Raw genomic sequence first — 26,623 nt, 5'->3', positions numbered from 1 at the left:
GCGAGGAGAAAACAAACAAGAGTCTCAGGATTTTCCCCCCCCGAGTCATGGAAAAAAGTTTGCATAAAGTGGACGAGACTGACGCAGATGTACAGGTGAGACCCGACAACTTTGAAGATCACTTACAGATATCTACAGATAAGTCCTTCACTGCTGCCCAAACAATCCCCCAAATCCCCAAAACATCAACACAGCTGACATATAAACCAAGTGGATAGTAATCATCCAGCTGTCATGATCACCTGTTGGTCATATAAAGACCTCTGTTTCATCTCCTTACTTTTCATGTCATCCAGATCGGCGCTGGCCAACATCTGGGCCTCGGCCTCGTCGGTGGGCACCTGCTGGTAGACGGCCGTCTCCAGGGCCGTCATGCTGCCGATGCAGATCCGCTCCCGCAGGTCGTAGTTGCTCCGCTGGGCGCCCGCCAGGCGATGGTGGACGGGCTTCCTGCGGAACCAGCCGCGGGTCGTGGTTGAACTTGATGGATCTGATCCTGGGGGAACACTGACGGAAAGGACGGACACACGTCGTAATGAAAATCCTCAAGATCGCACGACATGTGGAAATATTGTCACACAAAATTTAGATGCTAAAATTGTAAAATTTCAAGTTCAAATGTTTAATGTTGCTGTTGATGTGCCTCTTGGTTGCAGTGCTGCCTGTTCACCAGCAGGGGGCTTCACAACACAACCACAGAGCAGGAGCTCCTCAACAACCCTCTGAGTCATCCTCAGCTGCTTTCACTCAAACACAGCTGAACAATCCTGCATGGCACAGGCGTGATGGTGTTTCTGTTCCCTTCTTATTCTACCAGGCATCAGCGGAGCCAAATACCTGAATCACCAGAGGGTCCCTGACCTCGATGCTGCAAACTGCATTCATCATAAATTCATAATTAGGAACAACAAAACAAAACAAATCAAGCCATATTCTGACCGTTATGTTTATTTTTTTTTGCCAGCCGGATGGGTCATCTAGGATTCAGCTGGAGCCATTAAGGAGCCATTACAGTCTTAAGAACGGCACATGTGGGTTATTAGTCTTGATTTGTTTGATGCCCACGTTCCTAATGAAACATTAAAGCTGCTAATGTACAGCTCACATGCATATAACTGAGCCTCTGCGTGCAATTAGAGCACAAACATCCCTGTGCTCTTTTTCTGTTGCGCGCTGCTGAAAAGCTTTGTTCCTTAGGCGTCGATGTGTCTGACGCTGGGGGTCGGTTCATGGTTTAAGAAAGAACAATAAAGAATATTAATCATTTCATCTTGATCCAGCTTTGCATTCCTCTCTTATATAACGACCGATAGAATACTTGTTCCTGACCGACTGCAGCAGGCCGTCAAACCCGGGAAAACAATACAGCACAAACATTGCTCCTGTGTGAGCATAAAGCAGCGTTGGTAAACCCGCCCAAAAGGCATATTAAACTGCTGGGAACCATAGCAACGCACTTCTGCGTGATGTGTGCTTCATTCTACATTACTGGTAAACCCTCCCTGGTGAAACGGAGGGTAAACTGATGACAAACAAGCTGCACAGTAAATATTTTTTTATATCAATCGACCACAGCGGATTACAGACGCCGTGTCATATGAAAAGAGCGGCTCCCCTCGGCTCTACGGAGCGCTTTAGCGTCTTCAAGCCGGCTGTTTTAGTTTTCTTGCCTGCATCTTTACTTCACTCCCGTTGCTCCAATTAACAGCCACAGTGGGCACAATAAAGAACCCCGATAAACCTGCAGCCCGGCACCAAACCGGCAAACTTAGAGGAGCATCTAGCAGCTACAAAAACAGGTATTTGACAAATGAGTTGGCGGAGACCAAAACAGAGCTCAAAACAGAAGGACTACTGGACTTGTGTTCATCAGGCTGTTAATACTTTTCAGCTGATATAACTTGAAATTTAATAGCGGTGATCTGTGTCCTGCTCTTTTTCAAAGTAAATTCAACTGTTAACGTTTACAGTGTGTGCAGGCTACAGTACTCGGCCTCGCTATAGCAGCAAAATAAATATATTTTATACCCACCCAGCAGACACGTAGCAACATTAGCATTTTAATTGAGTCATGTAGCTGTGATTTTTGGCTAATTAGCTGCGAAAGAGCCAGATATTTCACTAGCTAGCTGTTATTAGTAGTTGTACACAAGCTAACTGCTAACTCTGTCAGCTGTTTGGTGCTGTGAATGTAGCATTCGGCCTGTTTGAGTCTACTTTCCAACTGTCAACTGAGAAAATGTGAATGGCATCAAATTTGTGGGTTTGAAAGCAACTTCATGTTCATTAGAGGAAAGAGAAACTATAAATACCACCACTCAGATTAAACACTACTACTGGAGATCGTACCTGCTGCATGTTGCTTCCTCTCCGTCCGCCTCCTCATTCTGTCCGAGATCAACGATCCCTCCATTAAGAGTCTCCCTCTTTATCAGAGTTGGTGCAGCTTTCCTCGACAATTCTTCGTTTTCCGTGTGAAAGGCAGTGAGCGGGAGGGGTTCCTCCAAGTCCTCTTGGCTCCCCAAACTAAACTGAGAGGAAGAGGAAGATCAGTGAGAGAGGAGCAAGACGCCAACATGTTGTCATACCTCAGGTAGAACCACATCCCGCCACCTTTACACAGCGGAGGCCCCGTGGTTCCTCAGTCTTATTTTACCTGTGGTTGGATGACAGGTAGGTCTGTGGGCGTGGCAACCGTCCCCTGTCCATCCGTCTCAGACTCCGCCTCTTCCTCGTCTACCTCGTGGATGGTGGGTGTAACGTCCGACGGCGGCAGAGAGGTCTTTTTTTTCTTCCGCTTCTTTTTGCGCCGTCTGTCGGTGCTGTGCACCCTCTTGCGTAGACGCTGGGGCAGGGGCAGGTGGGTGGACAAGGGGTGGTGCGTGTGGTGAAACGAGTGTCTGTGATCTGGATAAAGAAGAAAATGATGAATAAAATCAAAGGTGGAGCTTCTGTTTTCTGACTGTCAACAGTGTCATACAGTGTTTAATGGTTTGTCCCTTTGTATCTCAGGTCTAAAGGCACTCGGGAATCCAATCAAGATCTACGCAGTTTGAGCTATAACACACAAGTTTTTGCGTCACAACACATAAAACTATGACTAACAGTTACCCAGATATTTGTACAGCTAAAGCATCGTATCTAAATAAAGTCTTGAGTTGCAGTACACTGCCTGACTGTGTTGTTTTTAGCTGCAGCCTTTTGATTCCATTAAATTAAACATGCGAGGAGAAGAAAAAAAAATGGTGCCACTCTCAGAGGAGGAGCTCTCTCTCCCCCTAAATCCCTATTAAACACTTGAAAGACACAACACAAACAAAAGCTTCAGATTTTAATTAACATGCAGTAACGGGTGAAATGCACTGTTTTAATAAACATGAGAAGGGAGCTGCTCCTTCTAATCTCAGCCACTATCATCTGCTACCATGCGGTGCTCATCTGCTCATCTCTGTCGCACTAATCCATCGATACACTGATATACACACAAAATCTGCTGTCCTGCTCTAAAAACTGATCTCTTAATCTGATACAACTCAAGCTGTGACAGACAAGGTCAGTATTTACACACACATAAGCACATTTATATTTAACTGGATTATAGTCTTACAAAATAATGTGGTTTCACAACAGTATAAACAGTCACAGCGGATGATTTTGCTGTGAGACTGATATCCGATGCTAATGGCTCTGTGAGGCTGTAGTGCTGTGGTGCTATATGCTAACGTCAGCATCCTAACGTGGTCGGACTAACAGTGTTAATGTGGCTGATGTCCAGCAGGCGTAATATGGACCATGTGCACCATCTTAGCTTGGTGTGTTAGCATGCTATCACTTGCTATATCCAAGGGTTTCCTGGGAAGGTTGCTGGGGAAACGATAAGGATTGACACTTTCAGCACAAGTAAGAAAGTAAGAAGGAGTAGTTAAGTTGGGCAAAGCAATAATAAGACTGTTAGCAGTATTCACTTAATAAAGTCACTAACCCAGAGCACAGTGAATAAAAGATACGCTGTACCAACAACGAGAATAAGCGTCCTGATAGGGTGGAAAATGCCAGTTTCTAGTCAGTGGACGGCTTGAAGCTGTGCTCATTATTAACATTAGGTATCACGGGTCAACATACAATACTGACCTGATTTATCCTGAGGGGAACATGAATGCTTGTACCAAATTTAATGGAGCTCCATCCAATATATTTGGATGCACGTAACTACAAAATGTTAACCTAATGGTGTACTAAGGTCGATGATAAGCCAGAGGTTGAGTAAGGATTCACTCTTTGGGGACCATGAATATATAGAACATTTCAAGGTCTTCCGTCAGAGTTGTAAAGATATTTGACAAGATAATGAATGATGTGGTTGATTTGCTTTTGTCTCTAACATTACGTTAGCTTAAGATTCATCCTCTGGGCGCCATGAATCACCAAATTTCAGGGATCAGCGGAATCAATGGGATTTAACCTCTGGAGACTATGAATATGTTTAGAATTCATCCTTCAGGCACAGTTAATCATTGCAAAAAATGTCAGGACAATCCATGCAGTAAGTTGACTGGATATTTCACTGGGATTCATCCTATGGGGACCATGAATGTCTGTACAAAATGTCATGGCAATCCATCTGGAAAGTGCAGGAATGACACATTGCCACTGCTATTATTAGCAATGAAATCTAAAAAATAGGGTAAATATTCAAAATAAGACAATATGTGGCTATTCCAAATTGTAGGCATATTGTTTACACAGTAGTTTTGCTTACATTCAAAGTCTTTCTCGGTGTAGTGTCGGCCCATCCTGTCTCCACTGGTGGACGCGGAGTCGCTGATGATGTCACCGAAGCGCTCGACAGACAGCGCCTTCTCCAGGTTCTCCTCCTCCTCTTCGTCCTCCTCATTCTCCTCCACTGGACCTTCCTCGTCCTCCTCCTCCACCTTCACCGGGAGCAGGATGAAGAGACAGAGGAACATTACCAGGTAAAAAAGTTGATATCGTCATGTCTGGGCTCGTCTCTTGTAATAATTACAGTGTGGGATGAATCATATTCACTGTGATGAATGGGGGAATCTGTGCATGCAGAAAGCAGCCACCATCGCTGATTGCATGATTATTACATGGATTGTGCTCCTCTGATTAGTGTATTATATGTACTTCCCAGGACGGTAATGCAATCAGACCTTCTTTTAGCATAACACAGCTTGGCTCTGACATCACGGATAGCACTCACACAGGGAATACATTCGTGTTAAATCAAGGCTGAATCCTAATGCGGGTTGAACATGGGACAAATGAACATTGGGGACTTCCATTGCTAATCCTGCAGCACATCTATATCAGTGGATCCCATCCGGTTTCCTTTAGGGATCCCTTGTTTCAGTCTCTATTGATGCCTGCGGAGTTTAAGTCTATAGGAAGAGTGCTGGAGCCGCCGTTTCAAGGGAGCGAACGCATTTTCCTTTCAGTCAAGTGTGGAGGGACGACCAGAAGACGTACTGTGAGTGACCTACTGGTGAGAATGGACCGAGTCAGAGATGAATACAGTGCCGCCAGAATCTTAAACAGAATCCTGAACTTAATGGGGCGCAAATAATGTCCTGCTTGATCTGATCAAGAGCCTGGCAGCAGCTTTCTGGGTAATTTGTTGCGTAACTCTTTAGCTCAGGTTGTGATAAAACAGACTGAAATTTGGTAGCATATCTTAGATGAAAGAACTGATATTTGTATAGGTTATTTCTTGAGGAAATTAACATCCAAGATTGTGTTTTTCTGATAATTTTAGGAACTTTTTCCTTCAGCTCTGTCCCTGACAGTTGGCCTTTGTTCTAATGGCTCTTGCTGCTGTTTTAATTGCTGACTTTTCTTACAGTCTGTGAGTGTAGCTTGTGCTCAATTCTTCACCAAATACTAGAGACAACAGTTTCAACTAGATTCATTGTTCAATGACGAAATGCTGATATATCGACCACTTTATCAAAGTTTTATCACACCTCTTTTTATCAAAAAGACAGCAACCCCCTGTGAAGACTCAATGACCCGTTGGGACCCGCATATTGGAAACCAGTGGTCAATATTATTGACACTATATTCAAGTGTGTGTGTACTGAGGAGAGTGTTGCAACACCAATTTCAAGTTTACGGTGGTTTGAACATTTATTAACTGATTTAATTTGTTATTGTACCACATTTTCTTGTCTATGGTATTGAATATTACTGTATAAGTGTTAATTGACAATAAATACATTTAAAAATCATATCAAGTTTCATGTCTGTGAGTATATAACATGTTATGATATTATGATAAAGAGTTTGTTTGACCAAAAATCTCCTGTTTTCATTCCTTTAAGCCATAAACCATGATATATTTTAGCTGTGATATGTCTTTAGTTCGATATCGTGCTGGGAAAATCTCACACTGTTGCAAGAATCTCCTGCAAACACTGTGCCTGCCTGATTTAAGACAAAACCCACCACAGTCGGCCTTAAACTGTGTCTTTGCTTTGCATTTATCATGGGAACGAATCTGTTTGAGTACAACAGGCACACAGTGTCTGTACATCCTCCACGTTACGTATAGAGGACATCAAATCAATACAACAAAGTGCTAAGCAGCAGAGAACTAATGCACTAGACGGCCCCTGGAGACGGCGAGAGCTGGAGGGCGTGTCCCGTCGGAGCCTTTTTGGGGGCCTCTGATTGGTGGAATCACTGGGGCAGGCTGCTTCCTCCGCCTCCGATTGGTGCTGGCACGGCGAGCACTCTGGCTACTGTTCTGTGGGCTCAGATTTCTCTGTGCCAAGGCTCCATTACTTCCTAATTACCAGTGGGATGGAGGGACAGGATACGTTTAATGATCCGAGCTACCTATCTGCACGAGGCCGAGGTAGATGAAGCCAGACGGATATAAAAGGAGAATTTTAAATTGAGCAGTAAAAGTCTTGTTTTTACAGGACGACCGGCTCAATTTATTCATTACCTCAGGTGCCTTTTATTCCAATAAACCTCTTCTGGTTACATTTCACTCTCCCCACCTTCTAATCTCGCTGATTCTCAGCGTCGCACCCTGAATTCAATAAGTAATGCAAGAGGGAATAATAGCTCAGCCGAGGTAGTTATTAGAATAGAGGGACTTTTTCTACACCTGCTTTTTTGCCTTCAACGGTGCAAATGACTCGAAAACTCTTTCATGTCAGCTTTGAAGTCAGTCCGGGGGGGAGGGACACAGGAGGAGGGCAACCCCGGTCCAGGTGGTGCAGGGAGTGTGTGAGGAGGATTTGGACGGCAGACAATAGAGTACAGTGATTTTTTCTTTTTTTTTTTTTTTTTTTTAGAAGCGGTGCATTTGTATCAACGATAGGCCCCAACGAGATAATACAGTGAGCGTCTATAATTAGTTGTTGGGTGCACAGAGTCTCTGCTGTCAGCAGGAAGATTAACACCGAACATTTAATCCATCTAATACAAAATCCTGATGTATGACAAAAGAGATCTGTAAGTTTAGCACCAAAAAACAACTTAAAGTCAGTATAAAAAGGGAAGTTAGAGCATTTTTAGCGACTGTAGCGTGTAATGTTTCAGAGTGAATGTGGGCGTCGATATTCAGGAGAGGATTCAAAAAGCAACTCTCAACATTCATGTGTGTTTACAGAAATTGGGGAATACTATGTGAAGAAAGTAGTGAAGTGTCTCCAGTGTTACCTGATAAATTACCTCCAGTGATGTCACTGGGTTGCATTGTGGGTAATGTAGGCACCAGGCTTGCACTCCTTTAACTCGACTTGGGCGATATCCAAAATCTTATATCACAACATATTATTGTTGTTGGGTTGCAGGGTCAGGTTCTTCTCACAGTTTATAATTGTAGTATTTTATTTTATTTGTATTCTATCGTGATTAGCAGTATGCATAGTATGAATAATTGACAGGACCAGCAGGTTGACATGCTGTTCACTTTTTCCTCCCTGTGCAGCAACACATACAAGACTTTTAACTTACAAGTTAATATTAAAGGAACTTTTAAATTATATATATATATATATATATATATAGTATGTGTAAGAGCATAATGCATTAAGTGCAGTTAATCTGTCATTCTAGAGAGGCAACCTGGAGAGAAATAACAATGTAATAAATAAAAAAATAAGATCAGAGCAGTTCCTATCAGATGAAGAGTTACATGGTTTCTTCTATATTCAATATTTTGAAAAATATTGCTTATGACAGCTAATATTGTGATATTAGATGATATGTAATATTGGCCAGAGTCTACTTATAACACTGTTGGACATTTTAAAAACAAATGAACATAATCGATGCAGCAGAAACAGAGATATTCCCTTAATTATTCCAGGCATCCGTCTTCCTTTTTCAAAGAGTGGTGCCTACATTACCCACAATGCAACTCAGCCACATCACTGGAGGCAATTTGTCAGATTGCATGCAGCTTCATCGAAAGCCATAAAAGATATTATACTACTTTTTGATGGATGCGTAGTGTTCCCAAACACACTTTAATGAGTAAAACTGTTGGAGTTGCCCTTTCAGTTAAATCTTTAAAATATGATTGGATCACTCAAAAGTGGGTGTGGCTTAAGCGTGAGTTATGGACATACCTCCCTCATCAGCACTGTTATATCAAGTAGAAGTGGCTTTGGAATAAATCAATAAATATGATACTGCTCTGTTAGAGACCCAGTAGCTGGCAGCCGAGCGTGCTTCGACATGATGGGTGGGTTTTTCACATGGAGCTGCTCCAAGTCACATTTAATTAGATAAATGTATGTGAATGCCCCCCGAGGTTAACGTGAGTCATCACAGGGCGTGACAGGAACGGCGTCGACGTGCCTCGCCATCGATTCAACAAATCTCTGGATGTTCCCTCATTCGGTGTTTTGACGACTGCCGCCTAACAGTTCAGTCCCAAATCCCCAGCAGGTGTTCAGTTGTGTTCTGGTGAATCCAAAGGCCAGAACATATGATTCATCATGTTCATACTCAGTGAGCCTGACCAGCGAGTGTTTCATCGCAGGGGAAAGGCGATCACCAAGAACGTCTCTGTATTGATCTGCAGTGACCCCCCCAAAACCGTATCGACATCAAGTCCCACCACAACACGACAGAGCCGCCTTATGTTGTGTTTCTCCACCAGGTTATTCAGGTTTCTCCTTTAAATTTTTCACCCTGCTGTATTTTCTGGAAGAGAGACAGGAGAGGGATTTTGATTTAAAAATACATATTCGACATACCTTTGGACGCCTACACGGGATAACAATTAACAAAGAAAGAAGATTTCAAGCTATGAAAATGTAAATGTAGCTTTTTTGTGTTTTTAAAGCTACTCTGATTTTATTTTGGTTTGTTCACATTTAGTGTTTCTCATAAGAATATGTATATTTTCCAGGTCTAGCAAACCTGCTGAGGACATTTTCCTCCCCACTAAACATTCGGAAATCCTGTTTTTTGGGAAAACTTCTACACCGGCATCAGCAGAACAGCACATTAGGTATTAGCTTTTAGCTTTTCATCCTTTTGGACAGTAAACTGACTGGATCTCAGTGTTTTTGAGGTGTTTGTTGGATAAAAGAAGCCACTGGATCACGTCGCCTTGGACACTTTCAGGATGCTTCGTCACGGTGTGTAAACCAACACGAGCACGGAGGAATTATAGAGTCCATTTGAGTCAGCCGTGTTGCCAACATGCAGATGGCGATCTCCTAATCATATTGTTATAATGAATGATGGATAAGAGCTTCTCATCTGATCGCAGTCTGTTTGCTGTGAGTGTTACCGTCTACATCAAACACAGTCGTATCAAATGCATGACAATGCGCCTACTTTGTAATCAATCACGAGGATGGCGGCGGGGGGGATCTACGCTGAAACAGCCGCTGTCAGTTGAAAAAAACATGGGTGCTGTAACCTTTTCTGGTGAACCGGCCAACTTCTACACAACATTAATATTTCATATTTAATGGAATGCTGAGCCAGAGAGATGCGTTGAAATATTTATCAGCTGCTGAGTAATACAGAGGAGGGCGTGTGTGTGTGTGTGTGTGTGTGTGTGTTGCGTGTTTGCCTTGTTCGTCAGGATCAACTGCTCAGGAAAACCCTCCGGAGCGAGGACACACAGAACATGGGTTATTTCTGTATAACACGTTAAGTGTGGAGCACAAGGTGGACTGGGATTGCTGTTATTAGGTGTAATACAAATGTTAGGGAACGTAATTAAGACTCAAGTGTGAATAAACCAGCAATTAAAAACAATTTGGTTAATGTCAGAGGGAGGTTTCAGTCATATCTGAAGAAGAAAAATGTTCAGGGAAAAACCCAGAAATGCAGCCACTCAGCAGCACAATGGTGAGAGGACGACAACAGCCAGTAATATAACACGTTCACGTCTATAGATCGCTAATCGTCAATTGAAATAGTGAAGCACATTCTTTACTGATCACCTTTTAAAAATTGCTTCCCACCCCGTCCATCCCTTCATCTCGGTCTCTTCTGATTGGAGGAGCTTGCACACTTCCCAGACCAACAAATCACAACTAACATAAATATCAGCATCAGTGTTTTTCTTTTTTTTTATTTCCCAGCACGGCTGATTATTAAACACGTCTCATAACTCAGTTGGATTTCTTTAAATGGACTATAAGCACGTTTCCCTTCATTCCTCCCAGTTTTCAGGCACTAAAGCGTCTGATAGACACAATTATTTCCAATCTGCTGATTTCAAGCAGCAGAAATATTGAAGCTGCAAACCTTTTAATGCATAACTTAACTTTTAAACAAAGCCCAAGTCAATATTCCTTTCTTTAATTCGTTTTTTTTTTTTTTCCTGTGATTTGAGCCACTGAAACGGCTTAATATCAGTCGGTGAAGTGAGAAGGCATCAAATCTTCTCTCCTCATTCAGTCTAACAGGTATACTGTAGTTAAGAGTCAGACTGCTACTGACTGAACAAAGTTTTGCAAATCATTCAGCTGAAGAAATAAGAAATAAACTCATTATTTTAGTCTTTAAACCCTAAAAAAACAGTTTCTCAGTTTTCACCCTTGAGAAACAAACTTTCAAATGTCTTAAATCTCATTCTAACACATTCCTTAACATAAGCTGTGGGTCAGAACCAAGTATGAGCCCAAATCTGATGGGATCTGACTGACAACCTGTAATAATGCTGTGGTAATGACCCGTCAATCACAATGTGGCCACGCCCTAAACCACACCCTGCTTTATCGTCTATTCAACTCTAAATGGGACCATATTTAAGAAACTGAACATCATACCGCGTTTAAGAAGACATGAAACTTGCAATTGAGACCATAAACTCAACAAGAAACTGTTTACTGTGGTAATAAATCAAGTGAGAAGTAGGGTAATTTCCTCATAAGCTTACATACAATCAGGCTTGTTTTTTGCAACCAGCAGAAAAAAACTGCACATTTAAGAAACCTCTGCACTGGCTTTACTTTTCAGACCCTGAAGCTTGGACGATATCTTTTTCAGTCACTAGTTTGAAACAATGTCCGGCTGCACGACAGGACTTTATAAAAACTCCTCCCACGACTGGATCAGTTACATGTAGAAGGTTCAAACCTGTTTTTTAATGATGCTTTTCAGAATGATTTACTCCTGTGGCAGGTGCAGACCCAAGGTAACTGACAAAACGCCAGCAAATGAGGAAAATTTGGAACGTTTGGACGTTAATTCTGCACACGGATAAAACACAGTCGAATACAAAAAAACACCGATTCTGTGATGCACGTCCAACCGTTGTAGATCAGTTGATACAATACGAAACCATTGGCAGGAATCTGTCCTGCGTCACTGAGCGCGTGCGTCATCGTGTAATACAGAAACGCTGCTGTGTGGTGAAAACTGCCACGGGAAACTTTTTTTTGCCGTCCCTTAAGCTCCAACGAACGCTACAGCTTACAGCCAAGACCTCCTGGTTTCAATTAAAGCGCATCTTTATCTCGAGACACCCTTAAGAGGATCTCTTCAAACAAACAAATAAAAAAAACAGCAGCTGACGTAAGCTGACGGCAGCTGGTGATGTTTCTGCAGCACCAATAAGACTCGGCCGGGCCCGGAGGAGGTCGCAATCACACACACACACACACACACACACACACACACACACACACACACACTCCATCACACCGGATCGCCTCAGAATAAACGATAAGTCGGCCGTAGTTTAGAGCGGCATCCATCAGCTATAGGAGGCGGTGATGTAAAGAAGCAGCCTGTCTGTTTCTATGGATGCTCTCTCTTTGTGCTTTAAGTACAAGAGGGCACAAAGTAATTGAGGGTAGAAAATGGAAGGGTCCACTCATGCAGCCGAGCATTCAGCCTATTATTTCCTTCAAATCAGTGTCACAATATGCTGTATGCACACCGAGGATGACATGGTCCCCGCTGTGCATAATGACACGTCACCTCCTTCGCTGGCGGAGCCGCTTCTCAGAGAGAACACAGGCTAATCTGTTTCACATGAATAGCAGCTAGAAAACGTTCTGCTGTGAAGGACAGCGGCGTTTTATTTATTTTTTTTTTCTTTCCCACGGACCCCTGCGTGACTCATCCCTGCGTTGAGACGTCGAAGGAGAGCGACTCAGTCTTGATGACATTTAACTGCTCCTTTTATTACCGATAGTCACTCTGTCGTCTGAGGGAATTCTAGTCCTTCAGCTGTTAAAGAAACGAGGGATGAAGACACGGCAGCATTTAAAACGACGATGTTAATTGCAAACTCGGTCCTCTTAATGGAATCTCTGCAGTGGCGGGATATTCTCACCTTTTGGGGTTTTACTCATTAAATGCTTCATTATTTAGTGTTTTATTATTATTATTGTTATTTCTAAAACCTTTTAGAGGTGTTGCACAATCCACTTCACCTCCTCTGTGAGACTATGAACTGCTCTGTGTAGACTTATTGTCTTTGTCAGCGGCTGAGCTAATTAGCTTTTCTGACTGACAGACAGAAACCTTGCAAACTTGGAGAGGAATGGTAGCCGCCAAGGACCTCGTTTGGAGACACAAAAGCTTTTTCTGCAGGAAACAGGTGAACTATTGTCGTCTTTTTGGCTGTTCATTCACACGGCGATGGCATTTTTGCAGCTTTTGAAGCCGGGCTCTGGAGTTTAATCAGCACGTCACCTGGCTGTTGAAATGAGGGCCGTATGTGGCTATTTAAAATATATATCTGGAAGTTGTTCTACATGGCCAGAATACTAAAAAAAAATAAAGTCTAGCTATCTGCTACGGGACTGGGGAGGAGTAAACTTCCTGCAGACTCTCTGGAAGAGTTGTTTCTCCCAAACCTGACCTAGGTCCAAAGTTCACAGACTGAACAATGATTCTGTCCCGGTTGTGTCCGTCCACACTGCTGCACAACCCGGCGCTAGCATGCTCCCAGCTTGGTGGCTTCTTAGCCGTTAGCTCGTGCTCCTGCTTCATGAACAAGCTTCCAGAGCTATGTAAGGGATAATGTATAGAACTGCCGTCACTATCGGGAAAATAAGTCCCGACAGGCCGAACCTGATTCGTCCTGATGTTCTATACATTGTCCCGCTTATTACACAGTTACTTGCCAATGCGAAAGAAAACTTCACACAGTGTGTCTTTTTCTTTTCTTGACCGGTGACGACAACTCAGCCTTTTGCAAAGACTCGAAATCACTGTATTTTCCAAAAATATTAAAGTTAATGTGAAACTCAGCCATACTAGTGGCCTAGGGTACGTTTTTTCCCATATGAAGTAGACTACAGATCAGCTTACGTAGCTTAGCGACCGAAGACGCTGGGGTGAAAAGTGACCGGACTACTTGCAGGCCAAAGATTTGAGAGCGCGGAGTGCTACGAAATACGTGAATCAGAGGCAAAAAGGCCACTTTCCTTGACGACGGTCAAATATGCTTAGCAGCGGTCAATTATACGAAAATAATTGACCACCGAAGATTGGGAAGGCCCATTCAAGTGAATGGAGCATTCTACAGCATCAAGAAGAGCTGTGTGATAAATATTTATCATGAATTCTGCCGTGCAAGCGCTGGTAGTACTGTGTCCTTACTGAAAATGTCTAATAATGCCCAAAAAAAAGGGCATTTCACCCATTTATAAAACCATTAAGCGCTCTCTCGGAAACCTGTTTTTTCCAATTGTAATATGAATGCACAAACTAATGTGAAAACATCAGGCTGAGTTCAGGAGTTCAAACTATCTTTTTACATTATATCAAAAGCGCCGTCTGAAGTGAAATGAAACAGGCCCTTTTGTTTTCTGACATTCACGATGCACGAGCTGTCTGAAAGGGCAGCAGTGGCCTGAGGGTGAGAGGCAAAGAAACAGTCGAGGCTAAACGCTTCTAGAAAACATCACATCGAGCCGAGAAAAAAGGCATGACTCACAGGAAGAAGAAAAAAAAACCCCACGTCCAACATTCACGTCGCGTTCCAGCAGAGACATTTTTACCTGATCCGCCGCCGTCGCTCGCCGGCCTTAATAAACGAGCTCTTTGGCAGCTGATTGGTGTGAAAGCGTGAAACTCGGAGATGAGCTGACACAGGATGCAGAGAACTTTCTCGCAGATATCTGTCGCACCATCTTATGAGGTCTTTTCTTCGCTCTCACTCCCAACTTCTCAATCTCAAGCTTCGGGCCACACAGCAGCATTAATGTGCCCGACTATGAAAGGCCACCTACTGCTGCCACAAAAGGACTCTTTCACCCGCTCGCTGAGCACGACTCCATTGTACAAGCTGACGTAGTAACCTCTCCTACACAGTCATTGTGTCCAGACGTCTCTCTTCAGATATTTGGCGCTGTAATAGTTTTTCTCTTCTGCAAAGTCAAACCCTCCTCCACTTGTCAGCAGTTCACATTTGCATATTCATTTTTTTCCATCCGTGTGACAGCAGCTGGTCCCCTAACTGTTAAATCCCACAATGCAAAAGAACAAATCAGATTATCTTTCTTGCATTTAGTTGGATTTTCATACCGCAAACGACCTCGCAGGATGAAACCAGCCCGTACCTCCCAAAAACCTCCCAAAGCCAAAGATAGCATACTGATATTCTTCTCTTCTTCTTGAGTTTTGACATTTCACAAATACGCTTCGCAAGAGTGAAACGAGAATATTGGTTCCACTCTCGTGTTTGTGCATAAGGCAGTGGGCCGAGGGTGATTAGCTTAGCTTAGCATAAAGACGGGAAGCAGGGTAAACAACTACTGTAACATCGTCACTGTTTTTCTACTGTTCCCTGTTTTCCGGCGTGTTTGCGATCTGGACAAAGGTTTGCTGTTGTTGATTTCATTCCAGTCTCTATGCTAAGCTAAGCTATTCGCCTCCTGAGTTTAAATCTATAATTAATACACTCAGACTTGGATCTTATCTAAGTCACCAGAAAAGTGAAGAAGCACTTTACCGAAAAATTGGAGCCCAACCGATGAATCACTCGGCCGATGAAAGATTTATCAGGGAACATGCTGTCCCAAATACACCGATATGAAAACTCCTTTCTCCAGATGAAAATGCAGAAAAAGATGCTTGAGGTAGTTCATGATTATTACATTCCCACTGAAGTTTACTCTTTCAGTGAACTGATGCCAGTTAAGGTCATTGGTATCTTTTAACATATACAGGTATCAGCAACTGCTCCAAAAATGTAGTCCGCCTGAATTCTTCTTTTAAATATGCACATTTTGTGAGTTTGAAAGTGATGCACTCCAAAACAAAGGATACACTCCCGCCTAGTTCATTCCTCAATGCACATCCTAAAGAAAATTAATGAGTGAAGTCAACAGGCCTTAGTGAAAACACACACACACACACACAGAGCACAACAGTAGGAGTTACCTTTCTTGCCACGGGGACTCTGCCACTGTTCTTAATCACTCAGTTGCTCGGTGGAGCTCTGGGGTCTAATTAGAGCGGCTCGAATCAAACTGAAAGCTGTTGCCTTTTTCACAAGGACTGTGCCGCTCAAAGCAGCGGGGCTGGACGGCCGAGAGGCAACAGAGCATCCCCAGAAAATAACTGAAGCGCTCCGGATCAAACTAAAAGAAGAGCTGGTGCTTTGTCTTCGCTCAGGAAGAACATTCGACGCGTCATGTGAGCAGAAACCAAAGTCGTGTCGGGTTTTGTTTTGAGATTGTGTTGCCAGATGTTTTCTAAAATCGTGTTTTACGTCTTCCACGTGCACGATTACATTTAAGAAACACCTGGATGTTTGTCTTACCTGCTGTAGGTTGATCAACACATCTATCTCTGGGGCATGACCTCCTGTAGCCATGGGGCCCGGCGAGCAGCCAGTGGGTGAAGAATATCTCTATGACAAGGACGAGCGCCTGCAGGAAAGACGGCTCGAATGGAACTGAACAGACAGGCCGGGTGCGGAGCTGCTGCGGGGGGAGGATGCGACCGGACGGACAGTCCTGGAGGTAAAGGACGACAGGGGTGGCAGGGTCAGGTTAGGGGGGTCAGAGCAGTCGGGAGAGGGGAGTAAGCAGGAGAGGGAAGGAGGGAGAGATGGGGAGCAGAGCAGCAGGAGCCTGGGGGAGGACGGGGGATCAGCCTTTCTCTTTCACGGTTGGGGATCCAGGAAGCCTTTGGGGTGGCATAACCTGCAGGAGAGTGGACGAGAGAAGCGACAAGTGTGATGTGAGCAACCGTTGGACAGTAACCAAGCACACATAACGTACCGCAACGGTGCGAACAATCGCTGTAACACACACCTACACACACACAGCATGAAATAATTGAAAAGTAAATAGGTTTTCATTTGAAAGCTCCGCATGTAAAATGTGGAACTGTGCGTTACCGGGTTGTTTTTAAAGTTTCAGTTTCCAGCCATTCTAGAGAAAGACAGTCGAGTGTTGTGTCTCATTCGCAGGTCATCAAGTAAAGATGTTCTGCTCTGTTTGGTCCGACCCTCACTGTCGGTATCTGACGAGGGGGAATGACACTCAGCACAAGTGTCTTTGTCCAGAATGGCTCGCTGCACCTTTCAGACCCTTCACCACCAGCTGGCTGCTATTTTGTCAGTCTGCTGTTTGGTGCTCGGCAGGTTAAAGCGAAACTCTCGCCAGAATGCAACCAAGGCTTTTTTTGTGAACGTCTATGAGTCAAACCTTCGTGTAGAAGCATAATTACAACAAAAGAGGCACTTTAAAGATTACCCATATTTTCGTTTTCAGGTCAAACTCATTTTCAATGGGAGTGCTACGGGCACTTTTACGCTAGCATCAAAATCTCTATTTTCAAAACACTAAGAAGGCTCGACACAACATGAAACTTTGCTCGTAGTATCACCAGGGTCTCTACACATGAACACGAGCACTGCGAACATTGTTTGTGTACACAGAGTTTGCTAAAAAGAAGGTTTTTGCACTACTCACCTCAGCAGTTGCAGCTGTTGTTGTTCTGCTAGCCGTCGTCATGGGATCAACACGTCTGGGCTGCCATGACGACGGCTAGCAGAACAACAACAGCTAACGTGAGTTGTTCAAAAACGTTCTTTTTAATAAACTCTGTGTACACAAACGATGTTCTCAATGCTCGTGTTCATGTGTAGAGACCCTGGTGATACTACGAGCAAAGTTTCATGTTGTGTCGAGACTTCTTAGTGTTTTAAAAATAGAGATTTTGATGCTAGCGTAAAAGTGCCCGTAGCACTCCCATTGAAAATGAGTTTGAGCTGAAAACGAAAATACGGTAAATCTGTGCCTCTTTCGTTGTAATTATGCTTTTACTTGAAGGCTTGACTCATATACTTCACAAAAAAGCCTAGGTTGCATTTTGGCGAGAGTTTCACATTAAGTGCAGTCGAGGTATCTGAGCTTTTTCTTTCCTTTTTCACACTGAAAACATGTGTAAGCTGTTTCTGGCAGCGCCCTGAAGATAAGAGGAACCTTCATCTTGTCATATTTCATGTCTTTAACTCCCCTTCTGCTACAGGAACTACTCTGTACTTCATTAGTCTAATTTGAAAACAAACACTGCATCACATACGCACATAAACAAACAAGAGAAGCCATCTTGGGACCCAGTGATGCTTAAAAAAAAACAGACACCGCTTGTTATTATTCGAACACGGAGGGAAACAGGTGAGTCTCATCCATGCAAACATGTCGCGGACTGTTGGTCTGTTGCTAGTCTGGGCAGTGTGAGCGAGGGCGAGCCGGAAAAATCACCACGTACAAGAAACTGTTTTAGCCTCTAGAAGTGTTTCCAGTCTGCGAGGATTAAGTCCTCTGTTCGCCAGAAGAGACAGAAAAGGGAGAATGCCAGAATTTGCAGCTCCGGTGATCCCTCTCTGCAGAGCTGCCTTTATTCTGTCTTTACTTAAACTAACTGTCTGGTTCCGTTCATTATATCACTTTCCCTTCAGTGATATTCGACAGTGACACGGTGCTTTTACAGGCCTGATTATAGAGACAGAACAGCGCGTGTCGTTAAGAGACAACACAAAGCAAACACCCGAATATTGGATCCTGTGCGGACCAAAAAAGAAAGTCATGGGAATTTAGGGAATATGGCTGATGATTCCCGAGAGAGCCACCCTACTTGGAGCTGCTGCTCTCCCTCTGTCACAACACAGAGGCCCTACATCTGTCTCCGTTCTTATTCAGCTGACTCATCCGCTCCCTCTGAGACACTTACAGCTGGCTCATAGCTCGCATTATGCACACGGCGCTGCACAAATAAAAGTACGCTGTTGATGCGAGCGTGCAGAGCAGTTTGGGGTTAGTTTCTGTAAAGCGCTCCCTGCGTGGCATTATTATGCCGCGCTGCATCTTTCGAGTATGACCTACAATACGGCGGCTGAAATCTTTTATTCAAGGGATTATTTTTGCTGGAAGAAGCAGGTTTGACCCCTGTTGCTTCATGTTTTATGCAATCCAGGTATCAAAGTCAATCCATTGTGCTGATTAACGCTGAAAACAACGGTGTTTCTGTAACAGAATCGAGGGTTTTATTGTTACTCAGCCCATTATTGCTTTAAAAAAGAATGAAGAATCATCTTGTTAGCTTTGTGGAAACAGTACATGATCTGTCTGTGCATTGACAGCTTAATAAACCACCTGCATGCTGGAGAATATACCCCCTACACATGTCCTGTTCCTGCCTCCTATTGTGTCTGAAGGGGCCGGTGTCTCATCCTGATTGGGCCACCCGTGGGGTGTGTAGTCACCTTTCGCCAAAGCTGACCCAGTTCCTGCTCGGCCCACCACCACCACCACCGCCGCCTCCGCCTCACTCGCTGCGACAGTAATATCAAATGTCCCACCTTTCTTTATTCCAGCTGTGTAATCAGAGAGCTCTGAATGGACCCGGACTTTGAATGTGTGACGGTACGGTGGCACACAGAGGTGACGGACACTGATAGTGTTGTGCTGCTGCTGCTGGTGGTGGTGGTGGTGGAGGTGTTGGTGGGTGGGGGGCAGCCGGATGCCAACACACACAAATGAAGAGGAATAAAACACCCTTAGAGAATGACAGGGCTACAAAAATCTTTTTGTGAGTCCGGCAGATCCTACAGAACATTCCTGAATTAAAAAATAAAATTAAATATTCATATAAAATAAAATTAAATATTCATATATAATATATATTATGTGTATATATATATATATATATATATATATATATATATATATATATATATATATTCTATTTTATTTTTAAATAGATTATAATTTAATTCAATTTAATTTAGCCATCAATACAAGGCCAGCTGACTTACATAACATAATAATAACAGCTGTTTAAAGTTTTGTTCCGATTAATTCGGCGCTACCCAAGCTAGCCGTAGTAAGTAACGCACTTCTGGTCATTTTCACAAAAATAAAACACCCGTTGTCCTTTAATTATAAAGAAAACCATAAGGATAGAATTTGCGCTTTTATTTTATAAACAGGAAGCGAACCTCATCTCGCTATGGCTAACTTGAAACCGCCGTAACTCTGTTTTAAATTCCGCTATAGCGCCGGTAACATCAGGTTTTAAAGCTTTTTCGTGTGAGAAAGTAGCCGTTTAGTTCCCCGTTGTGCCGCCAGTTTATCCAAATAACGCTTGTTTGCACATTTGCTGCGACGTGGTGGGAGAAGTCCAGACCAGCCGCACCTGTAGCGGAGCGGCGGAGCTGCCCAGCCCGGGTCTGCTGAGGTGATCTGCGGTCAAAACATCACCGTCATACCGGTAGAAGAACACGAGCCGATTAATTTACCTGCAGCTTTTTGGAGATTAAACACGGGCTGGATAGCTTCATTTCGGAAGATAAATGTAGGTCTCATAGATGAAAATAAAGAATCCAACAGAATGGTAGGGGAAACACTGCCTTTAAATTAATCAGCCACGTGTTTAACTGCAGGATCGAGACGAAATACTGACCCAGATGTTCGGCCATGTGGACAAGAGGGCAAACACACACTCACCACCTGATCCTCAGGAAACACTTGTGATGTGATAACAAGGGAACAGAACTGTTTGTCATGAACATACTGATTAAAGGATGAGTGGAAATGTTCCTCATTAAGAACTTCAAGAATGAGTGTTTTATTGTGGTTTGAAAGATGGCGTATTATTTGTGTTTATCGTCAAGACGCTAGATTTGATTTCAGAGTTCAGAAGATATTTACTTGAAGTGTGTCATCGTTTGGGTTTGTGGGTCTGTTGATGCCTTCTTTTATTTTGTAGTTGTATCCTCATGTGTGATGTTCACTACTTCCTCCCTTTGTCTGTTTTCCCGCCCTTTCTGCTCCTCACCTGTGTGGCATCAGTTCATCAGTGTGTATTTCAGCCTGTTTTGTCTTTGTTGGTTCGTCTGTGTGTCTCACCTGTGTGCTTCCTGTATTCCTCGTGTCTGTGTTGTTTCTTGAGTCTTTCACTGGTTGATTTCTGTTTTACTGTCTTTCAGTCTTTACTGTCTTTTCTCCGCCTGCCTTACAGAAAGGTAAGCAAACCTTTTCGGATTCATGGTCTTCAGTTTTTTTTTAACCTGCCCCGTCTCTGTATCTGTATTTGGGTCCTCATTAGTCGCTACATCATAAAAAAACAAAAAAAAACACAAAAGAAACTTTTCGTGTGACCTCGAGTTGTCAGTCTGAAACTAATGAGTGTTTTAATTCATATTTCATATCACGGATTCTTTTTTTCTATTCATTATTTTTGGTTTGGGTTAAAAAAACTGTCAGACGAAAAAATGAGGAGAGCCAATTATAATGTCCCAAAAATCCAGAAATGCTTTTGGATTTAATTGAATTAAAAAGCAATCGGCTGCATGGCGGCTCAACACGAAGGTCCCGTGTTCGAGACCCGGCTGCGGCCTTTCTGTTTGGTTTCTTTAAATTTGCCCGTAGGTGTGAATGCACCTGGGTGGACCTCGCCCAACGTCAGCTGCACTGTATGAACTCATCTACGGTCTTGTTTTGTCAGCAATTTGGCGAAAATCGTCACTAACAAGACGCTGCAACTTCAAACTGTCATTGCATCCATAAATCAACTTATTGTTTCAGGTCCATTTGGTTTCTTGGCTGAAGAGATGAGTTCGCTTAACATGTTGACATCTCTCGGTAACAGAACCGCTGCTGCTCATGAACAGAAATGTGTCTCCAAGCCACTGATACGATGGCATCGGTTAACAAAACTCTATAATTAACCTGTTCTCCTCTTCGTTGCCGTTCTTCGGCGATACTTTACAAAAATAACCGCAGTCACAGTTCTGCTGTATCACATTTCACCAGCAGCCAAAATTCATCTGAAGAATTAAATGAAAAGCCATTTTTCGCCAGACTCTTTGGAAAGAAAAGCTTCCGGGGCCCTGAGAGAGACGGAGACGGCGAGGAAGAGGAGGGTGGACGAGTTGGATGTGGATGTGCTCAGACGCACAGACGCTCGCGTGGTTATTTTTCAGCAGCCTGGTGTTTGTTGCACATCATTTAATCAAAGTAACCACAGTGGATCCTCGTCCCTAATGGCAGCGCGCTTCAGAGCAGCACTTCACAAATTAGACTACAGATGCCAAACTCATATCTGCCCCGTGGCCTCCAGATGGCTTCAGAGATTCAATCAGCTAAAGAGACTTCCAGTCCGAAATCAGTCATGAAGAACAGATATTAGTGAGTTTCACTATTTGTCTTCAGCTCAATAGACTTTGCTTCAGTGACGCTCTCACCAATCTAGAGTGTATCTTCATTTTTATAGTTAAAGGTCAGACTGAACAACTTTTGTTAGCCAATAGCATAACGTTGTTGATGTCATGTGATATCTGAAAAAACTTTTGGCTTTCTACTGTGTGGTGTACTGCTTAACGTTAGCTGGCTAGCATTAGTGACGTTAGAGGGGCTATATGTAAGAATCTGTAGAACTTTTAGATGTTTTAATCACTTTTTTGTTGGCCGTGTGAGAGCGGACATTCAAAATTAATCTCTCTCAGTTACCTGTGGATAATTTCTAAGTTGTTTAAAGGTGCTGGACTCTGGATTTTCTTTGTGAAAGACTCTTTGGTCCAAAGGATGTGACCTTCCACAAGTTCTCCAGTATCATTTCTCACTTCCTTTCAGTAGCTAACGTTAGCTTTTGTTACAAGACTCAGTTACTAAGCTAACAACCGGCTTCCAGCACCACGCAGAGGCTGCACAGAGCCTCTTTAGAGTTGGCGACGGTAACATTGCAAGCATTAGCACGGTTCACGTCAGCTAGCATTAGCTGAGTAAACTAGGATAGCTAGCATTAGCAATGTTAGGTGGTGCATCAAAATGGCAACCACTTGAGAGATGAACAGTCAAACAACACAAGGCGGCACAGTGGTTAGCAAGTGACAATCCAAAGACTAAATGTTTCTTTAATTGGTTCCTCTAAATCGTCCGTAGGTGTGATTGTGAACGTTTGTCTCAATATATCAGTACTGTGATGAACCAGCGACTTATCCATGGTGTTCTCCAGTGTCAGTGACAGGGATATGATAAATACCTGATGCAGTGATTTTCCTTATAAAGCATGAGTTGTAAAATGTTTGCAGCAAGTTACTGTTTGTGATCGGGAAATTATATCATCTGGCAGAGAAACCGGAGAGAGTTTAACTTTGATCACAAAACTAAGAAGTCTTGGCATCCGTGCAGTGACATCTTGCAGAATTTCACAGTACACACTTGACAAACATGGACACAGACTGGTGGACTTCACATACAGTGCAGAGGGAAAAGTGTAAGATCACGAGCTGCTGCAGACCACAGTTAACCTGTTAGAAGCACACATTTCCCTCTGTAGCACCACTATTATTACTCAGTGCTTCATGCAGTCTCACATATCTGGACTGCATCCATCAAACAACAGGCGGCGCTGCCAAAATTTCATATGCGCAGCCCCACGTTTGCCGTCTCCCACAAAACACAATGCAATCCGAGTGTCCTGCTTCCCTGTCGGCCGGAGAGTCTGAACAGAGATGGCAAGCAGAGTCATCACTCGGAGGTCTTTGCCCAGTAACAAGCACTCCGCCCGACTGCAGGCCACATCCAGACACTCCAGTCACAGCAATGAGCTATTTCTTGATGTATGGATCCATATTTACAGACAAGTGGGCAGCAGACTCAGAGTCAGACTGGACCACGGTGTGAACTTCAACACTGTGACGGTGCCAGACCACAGCCAGCATACAGACGATAAGCTGTATTGATATATTGATCAGTAATGTGCATGTATACAATCGTCTAACTATTAGCCTAACAGTAGCTGCTGAGTTTAATATAATATAATTGGTCCTCTTTTTCTACGAGTGATGGGTAATTTATCGCATTTTGTAAAAAGTTGTATGTTAGCATCATTGTTGGCTGCTTGTTAGCATATTTACATTAGCATTTAGCTCAAAGCAGAGTCACTAACGAGGCCGTTGAGTCCTGTTGAAAAGACTGATTCAATGCTGTGATGATTAAAGGTGTAACATGTAGAATATGGCCAGTATTAGAACATGGCTCCAAAAACACGGGGAGCAGCATATTAGCAGAGTAACCGACGACCGCTGCTCATGGCTGGCTACCGTTAGCTGATTAGCTCACAGCTCGGTGAAACTTGAACTTGAGGGTGAATGGTTGTATTTTTCTGTTTAGTAAGGGAATAAAACAGCTGGCATGGGCTTTATTTGTGAGCTGAAACTATGGCAGCTTGGAATTATTGTATCTGGCAGGTACAAAGTGGAATTATGAGACAGGACTAAGAGGGCTAGCTGGTTAGCATCATGGACCTTGTACTACTCGACACAGCGGTGGAGGTGCAGACCCATTCACTCCTATGAAAGCTAAAGATGGATCGTTTGCAAACTAATCAGTTCGAAGGAACGACTCTTTAACACGAACAAACTGACCTGATTCCACGTTTCACTTCTCTCGTTCGTTCTTTCATTCTCACAGACGAGTCGCTGTGTTGTTCACTGTTTAGTTATCAGAGGGGTGAAAAGGACTGACAGCCAGCCAATCGTACGCTGAGTCTAGGACACTGTCATCGAATTTTAGCCTATGAGAAACAGGAAAGCATAGCAACCATTTCCATGAAAAAACAACATTTCATTTTGCTCATCGTTCTCGTTCAGTCAGTCACTGTTGTGTTGTCTAAATGTACACACGATCATGAAGTTGCAGCTATGTATCTTCCTTGAACCACAGTGTTATCTTGACCGTTGGCGCGAGCGTTTGAGAACGAGGAGCTGAGAACTGAGCGTTACATGAATCACCGCTAAACGATGTTGTACCGGAAATGAAGGATATGAACGATTCTTCCTGCCGAACTGACCGACGGGAACTGAATCTCGACACCGAACGATGAAATCCACCTCTGATGAAAGCTGCTCAGTGGTGCATGAAGCTAAAAAACACTGATACAAGCCGGGGCTCTTCAGCACTGTGGGGCCCGTAGAGCGCGTGAAGTGTACGTAGTCATTTTGCGGAGGTTTTGGTACACGAAAAATAAAAAAGATCCACCCCTTTACAGACACAATGATCGCAGTGCATCACGTGACGTTGTACACGTCTCCGCCACTACAAAAACTGGCTTCATGGCCTGGCGCTCCTCCTAGGGGCTAGTTGGTTAGCATGCTAATCTCAGTAGACGTCTCTGCGACGCGATACAAACGTCTTTCACATAAAATCAACAATGTTTGTTTACACTGTCGATAATCTACGTTACATTTTTGGGGCTGTATCTTCCAAACTGCTGCTTTTTTTTAAAATAACATTTTCTTTGGTGACGTTGTTTAGGGTCAGAGACAATGGAACAATTAAAATCTACTGTACGTTTACGATGAGACACCGTGAGAGAAACCGTGTTTATAATCCTGCTCTGACCTTTGTAATCACTTTGGGTGAATTCATAAGCTTCTGACTGGGTGACCAGAGTGTTTGTTATGTAAGTAATGGTTAATATAATGATGGAGGATGTACAGTAGGCCTCCTGGAGTCTGCTGAGCTGCTGTAATCCCACTCTCTGCTCCTTCTTCTTCTTCTGCTGCTGCTGCTGCTCAGGCGTAAGTGGTGCAACAATCGATACTCGCACTCAATTCTGAAATTCTTATTTATAAAACACTGAAGCTGAAAGTGTCGGGTTCCCACAGCCATGAGCCGAGCATCCACCTGCTTTAGAGCCCCCTTTAATGTGTGCGGAGGTCCCAGCAGCACCATCACCTCCCTGTCCTCAGCAGAGGGTGGATGCTGAGTCATTACTATGTGACCTGACCCCGCCTCCAGCCTCCAGCCTCCCTCTGAACCTGAACCTCCACCTCACCGCTGCTCACATGTGACACACATGCAGCTCCATCAGTCAGCGCTGTTTGGCTTCACACTGCAGCACCACCAGCACCAGCATCAGCAGCAGCTGCAGCTACAACCCCAGATATCAACATACTACAACCAGCGAGCCACCGCCTCCGCTGCTCCACCTGCACACAATGAAGACGTCTCCGCCTCTCAGCGCAGCCGTGCGCCCGGAGACGAGCCTGTCCCTGCAAGGACACCCTCACACACGTTCACTAACAAGGCTGCACATGCAAAAAACACACACACACATCCATGCTGCACCTCCTCCACCTCCTCCTGGTGCACATGCGTGTCTTTGTTGCACACCAAGTATCCAAAACAGCTCAGCTCAGCTGATCGTGTGTCTGACGCCAGTGCGCAGTTGCCCACTCAAAAGTCAACGCATTTGTAAGCCATTTGTGTTTTGTTTTTTTCTTCCCCCGTCTTACCTGCGATGTGTGGAGAGCAGTCCAGCTGTGGGAAGAAGAGGAGAGAAAAGGAGAAGCAAGACGCGGAGAGGATGCTGCAGGCTAGAGCGGAGCGCAGCAGCGAGCCTGGTCCATACCGAGAGAAACAAGCAGAGAGACTCTGAGCTGCTGCTGCTGCTGCTGCTGGAGCTGAAGGATGCTCAGCTCACACACCACGTGACCACAGAGGACAACCTGCCGTCTGAAGCACTGACGGACACAAACAGCGAGCAGCGAGGACGCGATGGGTTTAACAGAGGGGGTGATGTCAGTGTGGCCATCAGTGTTCATATAGTCACGTTATTATTATCATCATCAGCAGCAGCAGTGGTTGTAGTAATATAGTAATGTAGTAACAGGGACGATGTAAACATGATATCT

General features: G+C 43.9%; 1 protein-coding gene across 5 annotated transcripts in view; it reads right to left on the bottom strand.

Moving 5' to 3' along the window:
* The window catches only part of slc4a3 (solute carrier family 4 member 3), a 55,096-nt gene extending 28,722 nt beyond the window's left edge, over nucleotides 1–26,374 (bottom strand). For 2 of the 5 annotated variants that reach the window (XM_030427868.1, XM_030427871.1), the window contains exons 1-6: nucleotides 17,391–17,456; nucleotides 16,232–16,616; nucleotides 4,760–4,931; nucleotides 2,657–2,907; nucleotides 2,350–2,531; nucleotides 281–507 (exon numbers count right to left, since the gene is read on the bottom strand). In XM_030427868.1, the coding sequence (XP_030283728.1) occupies nucleotides 281–507; nucleotides 2,350–2,531; nucleotides 2,657–2,907; nucleotides 4,760–4,931; nucleotides 16,232–16,285 (886 nt within the window). In that variant the 5' untranslated portion in view covers nucleotides 16,286–16,616; nucleotides 17,391–17,456. Of the gene's footprint in view, nucleotides 1–280; nucleotides 508–2,349; nucleotides 2,532–2,656; nucleotides 2,908–4,759; nucleotides 4,932–16,231; nucleotides 16,617–16,813; nucleotides 16,839–17,390; nucleotides 17,457–26,224 lie in introns of those variants that run through there. The other 3 variants (XM_030427869.1, XM_030427870.1, XM_030427872.1) reach the window with 3 other exon arrangements.
* Between the last annotated feature and the right edge of the window lie 249 nt (nucleotides 26,375–26,623).

This window comes from Sparus aurata, chromosome 9, assembly GCF_900880675.1.
Source record: "Sparus aurata chromosome 9, fSpaAur1.1, whole genome shotgun sequence".
In the NCBI taxonomy this organism is placed as follows: domain Eukaryota; kingdom Metazoa; phylum Chordata; class Actinopteri; order Spariformes; family Sparidae; genus Sparus; species Sparus aurata.
Note: the sequence above shows the minus strand (reverse complement) of the source record. Positions and strands in the feature narration are given on the sequence as shown.